Source organism: Megalobrama amblycephala, linkage group LG16 (genome assembly GCF_018812025.1).
Source record: "Megalobrama amblycephala isolate DHTTF-2021 linkage group LG16, ASM1881202v1, whole genome shotgun sequence".
In the NCBI taxonomy this organism is placed as follows: Eukaryota; Metazoa; Chordata; class Actinopteri; order Cypriniformes; family Xenocyprididae; genus Megalobrama; species Megalobrama amblycephala.
Window position 1 is genome coordinate 38,267,446 of NC_063059.1, and position 13,830 is coordinate 38,281,275.

General features: G+C 40.7%; 2 protein-coding genes across 9 annotated transcripts in view; one reads left to right on the plus strand and one right to left on the minus strand.

The window, feature by feature from the left end:
* LOC125248560 (NACHT, LRR and PYD domains-containing protein 12-like) overlaps positions 1-13,830 on the plus strand; it is a 1,264,817-nt gene that overhangs the window by 826,744 nt on the left and 424,243 nt on the right. The gene's annotated exons all lie outside the window — the stretch shown is intronic.
* Positions 1-13,830, minus strand: part of LOC125248571 (NACHT, LRR and PYD domains-containing protein 3-like) — a 46,827-nt gene that overhangs the window by 13,314 nt on the left and 19,683 nt on the right. For all 8 annotated transcript variants that reach the window (XM_048160544.1, XM_048160545.1, XM_048160543.1 and 5 more), the window contains one exon: positions 1,962-2,132. In XM_048160544.1, the coding sequence (XP_048016501.1) occupies positions 1,962-2,132 (171 nt within the window). The remainder of the gene's footprint in view (positions 1-1,961; positions 2,133-13,830) is intronic.

The following is a 13,830-nucleotide window of genomic DNA, read 5'->3' on the forward strand; positions in this document are numbered from 1 at the left end:
ACATCAATACAGTTTTTTACAGACGCTAGGACACATTTCTCAATACTTAGGTCACTTTTGCAAAACTCTTCACACAGTGAGCACAACAGAAGTCTATGTGGGCTAAACTGAGGATCATTTATCATTGCTTTGGCACAAAATGCATTCAATGACTTCATCTTTCAAATTTCATGAATTCTTTTCTCACTCAGACACAACAACTGCCAAAACTCTTTGTACGTACAGGCCAATTTGCACATGCTTACATACTGTTTTCAAAACTGTTAAACTTATGTTCAAAACAATAACATAATACAAAACTGAATAAGACAGCAATTTGCTACATTTCTACAGTAATATTGTAATGAAATATATGCTGAATCTAAAAAATCAAATACTATCAAAGCAATTAGATGAAACTGAACACCTACACAAGCATTCATTTTTCAATTTCATTATCATCCATTCAAAGAGGAAAACTTCGGAATAATTTTGTACTGTTATGTAAACAAGGTTCATGTAACAAACTGCAGTGAATTATAGACAATAGACAGTGTTATTCTTGAGTTGTTAAGAAATTTTACAAAAGAAAACATTGTATAATGATACCTGATGTTAGTGTTTTTAGGTCAGTGTTTTATGACTGACAAGGTGTGTTTGATGGGTGAAAACCTTTGCTAGTGTTCTGGAAGAATGAGTTGATTTGAGACATGAATGAAGTGTTTTGGTAGATTTAGTGCATTTTGAATGTGAAATTAACTGCTGTGCCAAGATGAAAGTTGGTTAGGAGGACTGTGTGAAGAGTTTTGAAAAAGTGGCCTAAGTATTGAGAAATGTGTCCTAACGATTGTAAAAAACTGTAATACAGATTCAATCTTCATTTACACATTCCTCTTCTTCACAACTCAAAACTGCAGTGATCTTTCTGAATTACATTTCTGAATATAATTACATTAATAAATGTCTTTAAGCACAGACTCTTCCTGTCCTTCACCTCAAGTGAGAATAGTGTTAAAATTAGAGTTGCAGTCCTTGAGACCGGTCTTAAGACCATTTTTTGAAGATCTTGGTCTTGTCTTGGTCTCAGACTGAAAGGACTCAGGATTTTATTTCAAGACCGGAATGATTGCAAAAAAGTACTTGTATAAGATCTTGATATTTATATTATAACATATGATATAATTAAGCAATATCAAAGAGGGCTGTTTTCACATATATGAGCACAACTGCAAACGTAATATTGATTTTTTACAAATGTTCAATGAACAAAATTTTATTTTTAAAACATTAATCTCAACATTATTTATGAATTTGTAATTGTTTCAATTCAGATTAAACTTCTGTTCCACCTCTGCAGTGTAAAGATGAATTTTGTTGTTAGTGATTTCAATCGATTGGTAACAGCTCTATATAGTCTCTTATTATTCTAATGGTAATTACTGATTATAAATAAGACATTTCTCAGGCAGTAAATGTGGATCTTTCAGAAGGATTTGAGGAGTGCTAGTCTGGTCTTGGTCTCAGTTTAGGTGGTCTTGACTACAACACTAGTTAAAAAGCTTTAAACTTTTGAAATTTTCATCTTTTACATCATTACGTCTATGGAAAGTCCCTACAAGTATAGTGAACCAGACTGTGTGTGTGTGTGTGTGTGTGATTTTACAAAATTAAAAACAATACTTCAGAAAGTGTCAATGCAGAAAGATGAACATGATGAACAGTAAGAATGAATCCAGCATGTTCTTCATTTCTCAGTTGTGTTGAGCTCGAGTCTGTTTAAAGTCAAGAGACTGAAATGTTGATTGTGTGAAAGTGTGTATTTCAGTGTGACTCTCAGTCCTGCAGTATCATGTGACTGAGGAGCAGCTCATGTGTTCAATCATTTACAGCTCAATCAGCTGAACTCACAGCAGCAGAAAGAGGCTGAACACTTCAAATATACTTTACATTGTGATTCATGTGAGAGTCAAATATGATCTTACCACAGTTTCTCCAGTTTACAGTGAGGATCCTGCAGTACATCAGACAGCAGATTCACTGATTTTCCTATTTTATTCTCAGACAGATCCAGTTCTCTCAGGTGTGAGGGGTTTGATCTCAGAGCTGAAGTCAGAGCCAAACAACCTTCATCTGTAACTCCACAATTACTCAACCTGTAGAGAACAATGACACACTCTTCACTCTCTCAGTTCAGATCAGGGACTCATTTATAAAACTTTCTGTAGATTTCATCCTAAAAGTGTATGTACGCAAAAAAGCTAGATTCTGTGTTTGCACAAAACTGTTCAGATATATAATACCATGTGTTTTGTGTTACTACATGTGCAAAAAAATGTAGGTTTTTGGTTTAATTCTGGTCTAAAGCTCGGCAAATATAAATGGTGTAGTTAAAGAGTGTTTTTTCAATCTTGTGAAACCTTTTTTATCAAGCAAGAACTTTGAAAAAGTAATTCATGCATTTGTTATTTCCCGTTCAGACTATTGTAATTCACTTTATTATGGGATTAACAGCTCATCTATGGTTGACGAGAACAAGTAAATTTCAGCACATCTCTCCTGTCTTGATCTCTCTCCAGTGGTTTCCTGTAAAATTCAGAGTTGAATTTAAAATATTAATTTTGTTTTTTAAACAAAACACTTAATAATGTCAGTCTTCACTTAATAATCTAATGTCAGTCTATCTCACTGAGTTGTTGCACTCACACAAATCACGCCAGAACCTGCACAAAAATCTCTTATATGGAGCTTACAACGCCTAGTTTTACTATTCATAACCTCATCTGCATATCATTTCCATGCATATTCTCATCCACGTGACACCATGTTAACACCGTCAAAGGTACGAGACATTGGAAAATATTAGATACGGACTATAAATGCCGATTGTGCCACACACATTACATTGATAAAATCATCCAATATCCTCTTTATGTTTTAGAGTAAATATATCAAAATATCCATAAAAACAAAACTGTAGCTATAAAATACTTCTCAGATAAAGTTTTTAGAATAGAGTTGATTCATTCATTTCCACTGGCCAAATAGTGTTTTAATTGTTTTAATCAAATTAAATCAAATCAAATTTATGCAGTTTTACTGATAATGTGATCATATCTTTTAGGATGTTTATAATCTATTTTTAGTGGAAACAGATCCTACTTGTTTATTGCAGAGTAAATATACAATTGACTGACAAAGTGTTTTAAAAAGTAAATGTGCAAATCTTGCCATAATATTGAAGTAAGTGTGCATCACTGATCATCGTTCTCACTAAAATATTTTGTCATAACATGAGATCTGCAGTTTAGTTTCTAGAGGAATTATTGTGCTCCTATCACTCCTCACTGTCATTAAAACAGCGTGTCACAGGAAAAGTGATCAAAAGTGGCACATCCACTGTTACGTTCCACGTATGTTTTTGTATTTTGTTTTTCCCTCCCTCTCTCTCTTTTTTTTGTTATCTGTCTGTCGAGTTTTAGGTTGACGGTAAAGCGATGCTCATCTTGGTGACGTCATGACGCTCTGACGTCCCAACCAGCGTTCTGCCAATCTGCGGGTGGCTGATCATTTAAAAGGCTTTGGCGGCATTCCACCTGCCGTGAGCGTTTGGGCTCGGACCTCACTCATGCTTGTCGAGCCAGAGCCAGCCATCCTTTGTGTCTGCGAACTGTGTATTTAGTCTGTGGTTTATTGAGCCAGCACCTGGTTGTTTGTTTCTGTGTAATAGTTAAGCTGACGGAGTTAGAGCGTGATACAAGTTTCTCGTGTTAAAGGTTTGAGCCCATTTGAATTCTGGCGTGAAGTCATTATCTGTCAACCGAATGGTTGTTCTGTGCTGTGCGAATACATCTAATGATGCTACTGGACACATCTTCAGTGATGTTCCTGGAATCATTGGGTGTTTCGGGTCTTTCAACATCATACACCCTCATCCAGGCGACCCAGCGGAGGCTGATCAGACCCCAGCTTATGTCCAGTTGACGAGTCTAGCTACTTTGCCCCCATGGATCTCCTCTCTTGAGCCATAGCCATCTTGAGGCTTTCTCTGCTGCTTCAGTGATGTTGTAGATGGCTCTTCTCCTCCTCCCTCCATCAATGCCTAACAGACTGAAGGCTCTAAACAGGGATCGGGCCGCAAAGCCCCTGCATCCGACTTCAACTGGGAGACACCTTGCTCTCCATCCTACTTGTCGACACTCGCTGACCAGTCCCTCGTATTTGGCGAGCTTAGTCCTTAGCGAGTGAGCACAGTCCTTTATAGTGGCTGGTGCACTGCCGCTCTCAGAACAGACTTTCTGTGGTACCCATGTGTTAGTGCGAGGCTTTGAAATGAACATTATGAAAGTTCCTTTGCATCAGATTTATCTGAAGTCGGATTTGTTTACGGGGTTTGTTGAAGTCGGCGTGCGTGACAGTCTCCCTGTGCATGGAGTAAGTTTCATCCTGGGTAACGACATCGCAGGTGGAAAAGTCGCGCCGCTGTTAGAGGTTTGTGATAAGCCTGTTCTGTCTGAGTATACTGACGAATTGTCCGAGAAGTTTCCCGAAGTTTTTCCTGTTTGTGCCGTGACGCGAGCGCAGGCTCGTAAATTTGCTGATGCAGATGACTTGTCTTCTACGTTTATGTCACCTATTATTATAAATTACACTTTGCCAGTTGAGGAGGGTAAGCCAGCGGATCAAGCTCTCATTTTGCAGTCAGACGAGGTGAAATTGTCAATGACTCGTGAAAAAATGATTACAGCTCAGAAAGAAGATTGTTCCTTGCCGTAATGCTTTTCCTCTGTTGTTCCTTTGGAAGTGGCCAAGGAGAGAAAAGCCGCTTACTATATCGAGAACGGGTTGCTGATGCGTTGGTGGTGTGCAGATGTTGCGTGCGATAGTGAGTGGACTTCTGTACATCAAATTGTCATTCCTGTATGTTACAGACAGACTGTACTCTCTCTAGCTCACGATCATGATTTGTCTGGACATTTGGGCGTTAAGAAAACGTATCATCGAATTTTGAAACATTTCTTTTGGCCCCGAATGAAGGCTGATGTAGCGAAATTCTGTAAAACTTGCCAGACTTGTCAGTTTTCAGGTAAGCCAAATCAGGTGATTCCGCGTGCACCGCTTGTTCCTATACCAGTGATGGGGGAACCGTTCGAGCATGTTATTGTTGACTGTGTTGGACCGTTGCCTAAGTCTAAGAGTGGTAACCAATACTTGTTAACAATAATGTGTGTAGAGATGCGCTTTCCAGAAGCTATTCCGCTTAGGAAGATTACAGCGCCAGTGATTAGTAATGCACTTGTAAGATTCTTTTCTATGTTTGGCCTTCCGAAAGTGGGTACTAACTTTTTGTCAAGAATCTTTGGACAGGTGTTGACGACCTTAAACGTTTCTCATCAAACTTCAAGTGCCTTTCACCCAGAAAGCCAAGGAGCTTTGGAACGGTTTCACCAGACGTTAAAAGCGATGTTGCGACGTTATTGCATGGATACGGGTAAGGACTGGGACGAAGGCATACCTCTACTCTTGTTCGCTGTCAGAGAGGCAGTACAAGACAGTTTGGGATTTAGTCCTGCCAACCTTGTATTTGGTCATACGGTGAGGGGTCCTTTAAAGATGCTTAAAGAAGATCTGTTATCCTGTGAACCTAGTACTAAAATTCCTGTGCTTGACTATGTAAGCAAATTTCGTGAGCGATTGCACAAGGCTTGTTCAACGGCAAAAGAGTCATTGTTGAGTGCGCAAGTGGCCATGAAACGTCAGTTTGACCGTAAAACGGTTCAGCGTCACTTTAAAGAAGGTGACCAGGTGCTGGTTTTATTGCCAGTTGTGGGTTCTGTTCTGTCTGCACGATTTTCGGGTCCATATGAAGTGATTAAAAAATTGAGTAACACTGATTATTTGATCCGAACTCCTGAGCGCAGAAAGAAATCTCATGTATGTCATGTGAATATGCTGAAGGAGTATCATGTCAGAGGGTCGTTGCAAGCTGTTCCGGTTCAACACTGCTCAACGCTGCTGCCTGCTGTCTGACCTACGCTCGGAGCTTCGTGGAGTTTATCCTAAATCCTTCTCTTTATTCCTATTCACATAATATAACTTTCTTGTTTTTCACTAGATTACTTAACCTATTGCATAGTATTACTGAACGGAACGATTTATTACTAGTAATCTACCAGCGTAATCACCTAGTGTCAGCCATAGCCCGCTAGCCTGCTAGCTACCGTCTATTTTTTCCTCTAAACTAACCTTCCTTGTCGATCTAATGGCGGATTTATCCGATGTATGTTATTCTGATCTGTCCTCGCCAGATCGGGAAGCTGTGGAGACTTTGCTGCCCGGCATTCATAGATCCACCGTGAGGTACAGCGTCCCGCACATCACCCTTGCCCCAGGCACCGGCAAGCGACCGAGACATCCAGCTAGCGAGTCCCGTGTGCGATGCAGTTTTTCGGACGGCGTTAGCGATCAAGTTCATCAAACAACTGTGGGGAGTCAGACTACTCTACAAAAACACGGTCAGTCATGTCCGACGATTATCATGTGTATTAAATGCAACATGTACAGCTTAGCTCTTTCTGTCAGCAGTGAGACTTACACATGTGATAAATGCAGGGATATTGTCAGGCTGACAGAGAGAATCTCAGAATTAGAGACACGCATCCAAACTTTAATTGAGGATAGTGAGAATGAAAGGGCCTTAGATACTGCTTTGGATGCGACTAGCCTAGTAAACACTGCACATTCGGTTCCGGTTGTAGAAGCCACGCAAGCAGGCTAACTGGGTGACTGTGAGGCGGCATAGTGGCAAGAACAAACACCACTCTTCCGTTCCGATAAGAACATCAAACAGGTTCTCCCCACTCAGTGACGCACCCACTGAGAATCCTGTTGAAAGTGCCCTAGTTATTGGCGATTCTATTACACGGAACGTGAAAATAGAGACACCAGCCACCATAGTCACATGTTTGCCGGGGGCCAGAGCACCTGACATCAAAGCAAATTTAAAAGTGCTGGCTAATGCTAAACGTAAATATTCTAAAATCATTATCCACGTCGGCACAAATGACGTTCGACTTCGCCAGTCGGAGATCACTAAAATTAACATTAAAGAGGTGTGTGAACTCGCAAATTCAATGTCAGCAGAAGTAATTTGTTCTGGCCCTCTTCCTGTTCGTCGGAGTGATGAGATAGTTAGCAGGTTATCATCACTCAATGGCTGGCTGTCTAAGTGGTGTCCGCAGAATAATATAGGTTTCATAGACAATTGGAAAAGCTTTTGGGGCAGACCTGATCTGTTGAAAAGAGATGGTATTCATCCCTCCCGGGATGGTGCTGCTCTTCTATCTAGAAATTTGGCAAATAGTCTTAGAGCTGAAACATGACAAACCAGGGCCCAGATCAGGACACAGACAAACTGGCTAAACCGAACGTCTGCTAGCCGCCTCACGTCACAGAACTCAGATAATTCACAGCACATAGAAACTCTTTCACCTAGATATTATCACATAGAGACTGTGTCTGTACCTCGAACTAGTAAATACAAAAAACTTCCGAAACCTTTTAAGGGTAAAAATTTAATTGATGTTCAAAAAATGAAAATCACAGATAAATCAGATAAACAAATGATAAAGCTTGGGTTACTGAATATTAGATCTATTTCTTCAAAAGCACTTATTGTAAATGAAATTATCACAGACAATAAACTAGACTTGCTGTGTTTGACAGAAACCTGGCTAAAACCAGACGATTACATTATTTTAAATGAGTCTAGTCCTCAAGGTTATGACTATCGACACAATCCTCGACAGAAAGGCAAAGGGGGAGGTGTTGCTGTAATTTATAGTAATATATTCAGAATCATTCAAAAGAATTTCAAATATAATTCCTTTGAAGTGATGGTGCTTTATGTAACATTATGTAAGTTGACATTTGTGCTGGCTACTGTATACAGGCCACCAGGGCACCATACTGACTTTATCAAAGAATTTGCTGATTTTCTATCAGAGTTAGTACTGGCTGCGGATAAAGTCCTTGTTGTTGGTGATTTTAATATCCATGTAGATAATAATAAAGACGCATTTGGATTGGCATTTGCAGACATTTTAAACTCTATTGGAGTTAGACAACACGTGTCAGGACCCACTCATTGTCGTAATCATCACTTAGATCTATTACTGTGTAGGGAAAACACCCTAGGAAGTAAAATTAGCTAAAATGAATAAAGAGTTGTTTAGATTACGACCGAGCAACTGATTCGTCCAGCGTTCATTTGCTCGAGCCGTAATAAGCTCTCATAACGGATATAAATATCCAACAATCGTGAAAACACTGATTAGAGCACGGTAACTTGAAATCGACAGTTTAAGACATTAAATCATAAAGCACATAATACAAGACACTTTCTTTTAAAATCTACAAGAGATTTTATTTATTCTAACACAAACTAATCTAACACAAAGACACGCACATACACACACACACACACACATTCATACGCGTTGCAGTAAGAAGGAAATGAGAGAAAGAGTTTTGAAAGAGAGAGAGAGAGGGAGAGAGAGAGTAATCTGATTAACAGAATTCCTATCAATGCATTTCAAAGACCCGAACGAACCATTAATTTAAATGCACCAGTTCAGTTTTCATCTGGTGGTACTTGCTTGCGTTGACTTAAAGGTGAATTTCCCTCGTCGTGCAGAGAGGGGTTTCCCAAGTCGATGATTGGTCCAGATCAGGTCCGTGTGGAACAATGAAAGGAAGTCTCTTTGTCGCTGGAGTTGAAGCGGCAAAAGTCATTAGTTGAACTTTGCGGCGAAACTTAGGACACGAGACTTTCAGCGGTAAAGGAGAATTAAGTAAAAGAAAAGAAAAGTGAGTGAAGGTCGGATGGCTTGAATGAGCAGCTTGTCTGTTCTTTCTTGTCACTCCATTGTTCTTGGTACTTGTCTTGGCCTCTTTTACCCAGAACAGAACCAACTCCCTGTTCGTTTACTAACCAACTTCTCCCGTTCACTATCTTGCAATATGATCATTTAAACTTAGTTGTTTGTCACACCTCTGAGGAGTCCTGGCCAATCAGACATTGTCCTGTTTCAAGCGGGCCTTCCTCTGCCCCCAATAAAACATAAGTGTTACATCCTGTTTCTGCTTCAGCAGAGAGTGCCATTTTAACATAATTTCTATTAAATGGGATACAATACATTTTAAACAGATTTCATTCAAGTCAGGATATAGGAAAGGGGGAAAGAATCAAATTAAGTCCAAATAAGGCATACTTTCAGTCATTCAGTCAAGAGTTAACACATTTACATGAATTGTGAGTGTTCTAAAGCCTAACTGTTTACAGGTAGTACTTGTGGACACATAATGCAAAATGTATGTAGTTAAAAGATGTTTGATAAGTCCGTTAAAATTGTTGGAACAATTTTGAAGCAGATTTATTTGTTCAACAGTCTCTTTGGCTTTCCTGTGAAGTAAGGAAACAAAAGGGTCTGGATTGTCTCTCTGTCTTCTTGGGTGACCCTTTGGTATGTCGCTTCTTCTACTATCAGGAAGCATGTGTCGTAAAAGTAATCAGCCTGGCTTTATCTGCAGACGGGCCGGAGCCGGAACCTCAATTCTGAATTAGAATTATGTTTTGAAAGAATCATCTGAATGATTCATTTGTCTGGTTCGCCACAGTTCCTACATATCCCCCCTTGGTTCGGCGATGTGTTGAGATGAAGACATCGGCGGACACTGTAGAAAAATGGACAGAAGCAGACACACACAAAGCAACAACAAAACAACACCTCCATGATTGACCACTATACTGGTGCAGGGAATTAGATTATCTGAGTACTAATGGATTAAGTTTGAATTTTAGGAGTGTTATTCTACATTGTCTCATTATGTTAATGCTTGGATCAAATTGTGTGATTAAATTGTTTGTTTCCTTCTCTTCTAAATTGTTCTAGGTTGTTCTGGTGACATCATTTGTGGTAAAAATGATGTGACCCATCATGGAGCTCTCTCGGGCTCACATTCAAATTTTCAAATGGCTTTCAGACCTTAGGCGTGGTGCGTCAATCCTAATGTCATGACCTTGACCCTTATGGGGCAGACAGGTATTTTACCTTATAAAGAAGAAGGGAAAGAGAGGAAGAGGAAAACAAAACAAAATAAAACAGTTAAGTGTTTCCTGGTATGGCTAACACTACTGCGTGCATCTAAGGTGTCATGTATCAGCTTAATGAAAGGTGTTCTACTTGTTGTGCAGATGGTTGTATGTTCTTATGGTGAATGTAGCTAAGTCGATGTTGAGCTAGGTTCTGAAACTAATATCTGTCTGTAGGAAGAGCATGTTGGTGAGTATGTTAATGTAGTGTAGTGTAAAATGTAATGTAGTGCAGTGTATGTATGGTCAGATCTGGTTCAGTCTGTCTTGCTCCCCCCTTTTCTTGAAGGGCTTAGATGAAGATTGGCTCTTTGCATCTTGGACTTGGGACGAGGGATCCTCCCTAATTTGATGGGAGTCAGTCCAGTGAGGCAGGAAGTTCTTTGGCAGAAGGTGAGAGGAAGTTTGACATGGCTGTGTTGAGCTGTGGTGCAAAACTTTGTCTCCTACGTTGCATTCCTTTTGTAGTGCCTTCTGGTTGTGACAGACTGTCTGACCTTCTGTGCTTACTGTTGTTACTGTTGCACAAGCATGGTTCTTGAGATGGGAACTCGTTGGGTTTATTGGTGGGTGATGAGTAACCAGAACTGTGTTCTCTGGTACTACTGAGTTTTCAGCGGTGTTTGGCTGCAAGAGACCGCTTCGTTCTGTGCTGTTGTAGAACAGGTGGCAGTCATCTCCATTTGGAAGGTGGATCAGATGATCACTGACCTTCCGTTCCGTCTCTAGTCATAACAAGGGTGACTCATCCTTGTGATCGTCGCTGTTTATGTTGTTTGCAAAGAACGCTGTAATTTGCCTCATCAGTTGTTCCATGTCTTCTGAGGTGGAACTGTCTTGTTCTTGGGCGTTCTTGTTCTCAGTGCTGTGTTTAACTGAGTGATGCAGAGGTGGGTTCCGCCGTCGCTTACCCACAGTGGATGCATTTGAATGTGTTGGTTGGTGGACTTTGGCTGTCCAGTTTGGATCCCAGATGTTTCTTTCTGGTGGGTTTCTTGAGAAGTGTGGCTGGTCCCATGGCATTTTCCAGCTGTCGGTGTGGAAGCTGTCAGTGGCATGGGGGTCACGTTCTCCGTGTCCTTTATGATGGGCTGTGGCATTGTCATGCCACTGGCCGTCTTGCAGTGCACGGCTTGGGTCTTGGCTGCCGGAGTTTGAAATTGTGGCTGTTTTCAAACCTTTCTTTGAGTTCATCTTCTGTTTGATGTAGGCCTTGTGTGTCAAGTCACGTAGCTGTTGGATTGACATTGTGTTTGGGCAGGCCATGACGCCTAGATGGTGACTTAGTCCAGGGTGCAGGTTTCTCAGGAAGAGGGTTTTGAAGTTCACATCCTCTTCAAGTTCAGGTTCGTGATGTGCACCTAAGTAGGCTTGTCGGAAACGGTTGTAGTAAGCTTGGGGAGTCTCTTGTCGACCTTGTTTGGTTTCCAAGGCGACTAACAGTCCATGTTCAGACTCTGGGCCTGTAAATTCTTTGATCAGTGACTCACGTAATAGCTGGTAGTTGTGCTTAACGTGAACAGGTTGTCGATCTAAGAAGCTTCGTACCTCTGGGCTGGATGTGGACCTGAGGAGATACAACCTGTCTCCGTCAGTCACATTGGGTCTCACCTCTAGGTAGAAGTCAATATCTCGGAGGTAAGTCTGGATGTTGTGGTTCTCCATGGAGTTCGGGTTGAACTGTGTGATGTTCTTAGCCAGCTTGTCAAGGTCTTTAAGGGTCATCTCGTGTGCAACTTTGGGGTCTGCATGGATGAGCTCTCTTTGGTTGACAGGGAAGAATCCTGTAGTGAAGGCCGGTGATGTTGTGGGTTGTGGCCATTCACTTCTTCCGTTGCATGGCAGTTCTTGGATGGGGGACTCTGTTGTGCTCAGCAGTGGTGATGCTGAGGGAGGCCCCTCCCTTCTTGACTCTGGTTTCTGTGTGTGAACATGTTTAAGTTCATTTCTGACCATGTAGAGCTTGCCGTTGGCATCGTCTAATTGTTGGTTTAGATGGTCCATTTCAGTGCTGTACCATTTCAAATGGTCTTCCAGAGCATTGATTTTAAAGTTCTTATCTTTAATGTCAGAATTGGCCTTTTCTAGTTGGTTTACCAGGTGACATTGGAAAGTCTTTAATTCTTGCTTGTCACGTTCCGCAACTGCAAGGGCTTCTTGGAGCTTGTCAACTTGTTCCTTTGTTTCTTGCTCCACAGTTTGTCTTGAGCTTTCACCTTGTGCTGGTCTGTGCAGCGTTGGATGTGCATAGCTCTCTCAGGAACTCAGTGGTCTGACGCTTGAAGTCGTCCTGGACTTTCACTTCCAGCTTGTCTATGCGGCTCTGGGCACGTGTCAGCTCCTCCTGTAGGTGGGTGATGTGCTTGTCGCTTAGTTTCAGCTGGGCTGTGAAGGCAATGCTTAGAGAATTGGTTATCTTGCCTAGTTCAGTGTGGTCTTGGTTCTGGCTTGAATCATGTGTCGGGAATCTTCTCAGAATTATGATTATTATTAAAAATAATAACAGTTCAATTGTCTTTGGCATGAGGCAGTTTGTAATGCCGCTGAGCCAGGCGTCCACATCTTGGGCAGTGGGGTTTTCCGTCTGCAACATGCTGGCACGCTGGGGAGAAGAGACTGACACAGATCTGTGTGGGGTGTAAGCCTATGTGGTGGAACAGCTAAGTGTCGTTTCAGTGAATGTACACCAATAGTGAAGTGTGGCTACGTGTTGGTCTCAGTGTGTAGACAGGAAGGCTAGTGAGGAGAAGGCTTTGTCACTCAACTGAGTAAGGGAAAGAGAAAGAGAAAAAGTTAAAACAAATTTCAATAGACAAAATATTTCCTATAAATATTTTCTATCAATGAAAAACTGTTTTCAACTCGTGATGTGAGGACTTTGTCACTCGACTGAGTAAGGAAAAAGAGAGGGTTTTTTTTTTTCAATTTAGAGAAATATTTATTTCCAATAAATATTTTCTAAAATTAAAAGAAAAGAAAATACATATTATTGTTTATGTTCGCAAGGACAATAATACAATAATAATGCTGATACCTCTTTTCTTAGTTTGACAGGATTGACACCACACACCTTCAGTTGAACTGCTTACCAGGGATGCTGTGAAGGCAACGGTTGCTCAACACTTGTCTCTGTTAAATGTTCTTGGAGGAAATGTCAAAATTTAAATTGCGTTTACAAATGCAGGGAGTATGGAGAACACAAAAGGGTTTGATTAAAATCAAAAACCTAATGAATTGTTTCTTTGGAAAGATTGTGTTTCTCTTTCTTTAGAATTGATTGATGGTTCGTCCAAGCTTGATCCCTACAAAGTGAAGAATAGGATGGAAGAAAGCAGGAGAGCACAGGAAAGACGTGAGGAAAAGGAAAGGAGAAGAAAGGAGACCAGATCCACAAATGGCTCTGAAGCCTTTGTCTAATTACGAGGATATAATTGGTAGTTGATGGACAACTAACCATGAGAATAAAAATTTAGTAAAGAGAGGGTTGTCTCTGATTGGTTTGAAACTCGTAAAAAAGTTATCAAGTCTCCTGTTGAGGCTCAGGTGTGTCGTTCCTAAGCTAGAATACAAAGAGGAAAGGAAAAGGTAAGAAAATGAAGTCAAATGAAAATAACAGGATGAAATAAGGAAAAGGGAATTAAACAAAGAGGTAAATGAATAAATAAAATAGAGTGGCTAAGTGAATAACCAAGAAGAAAAGA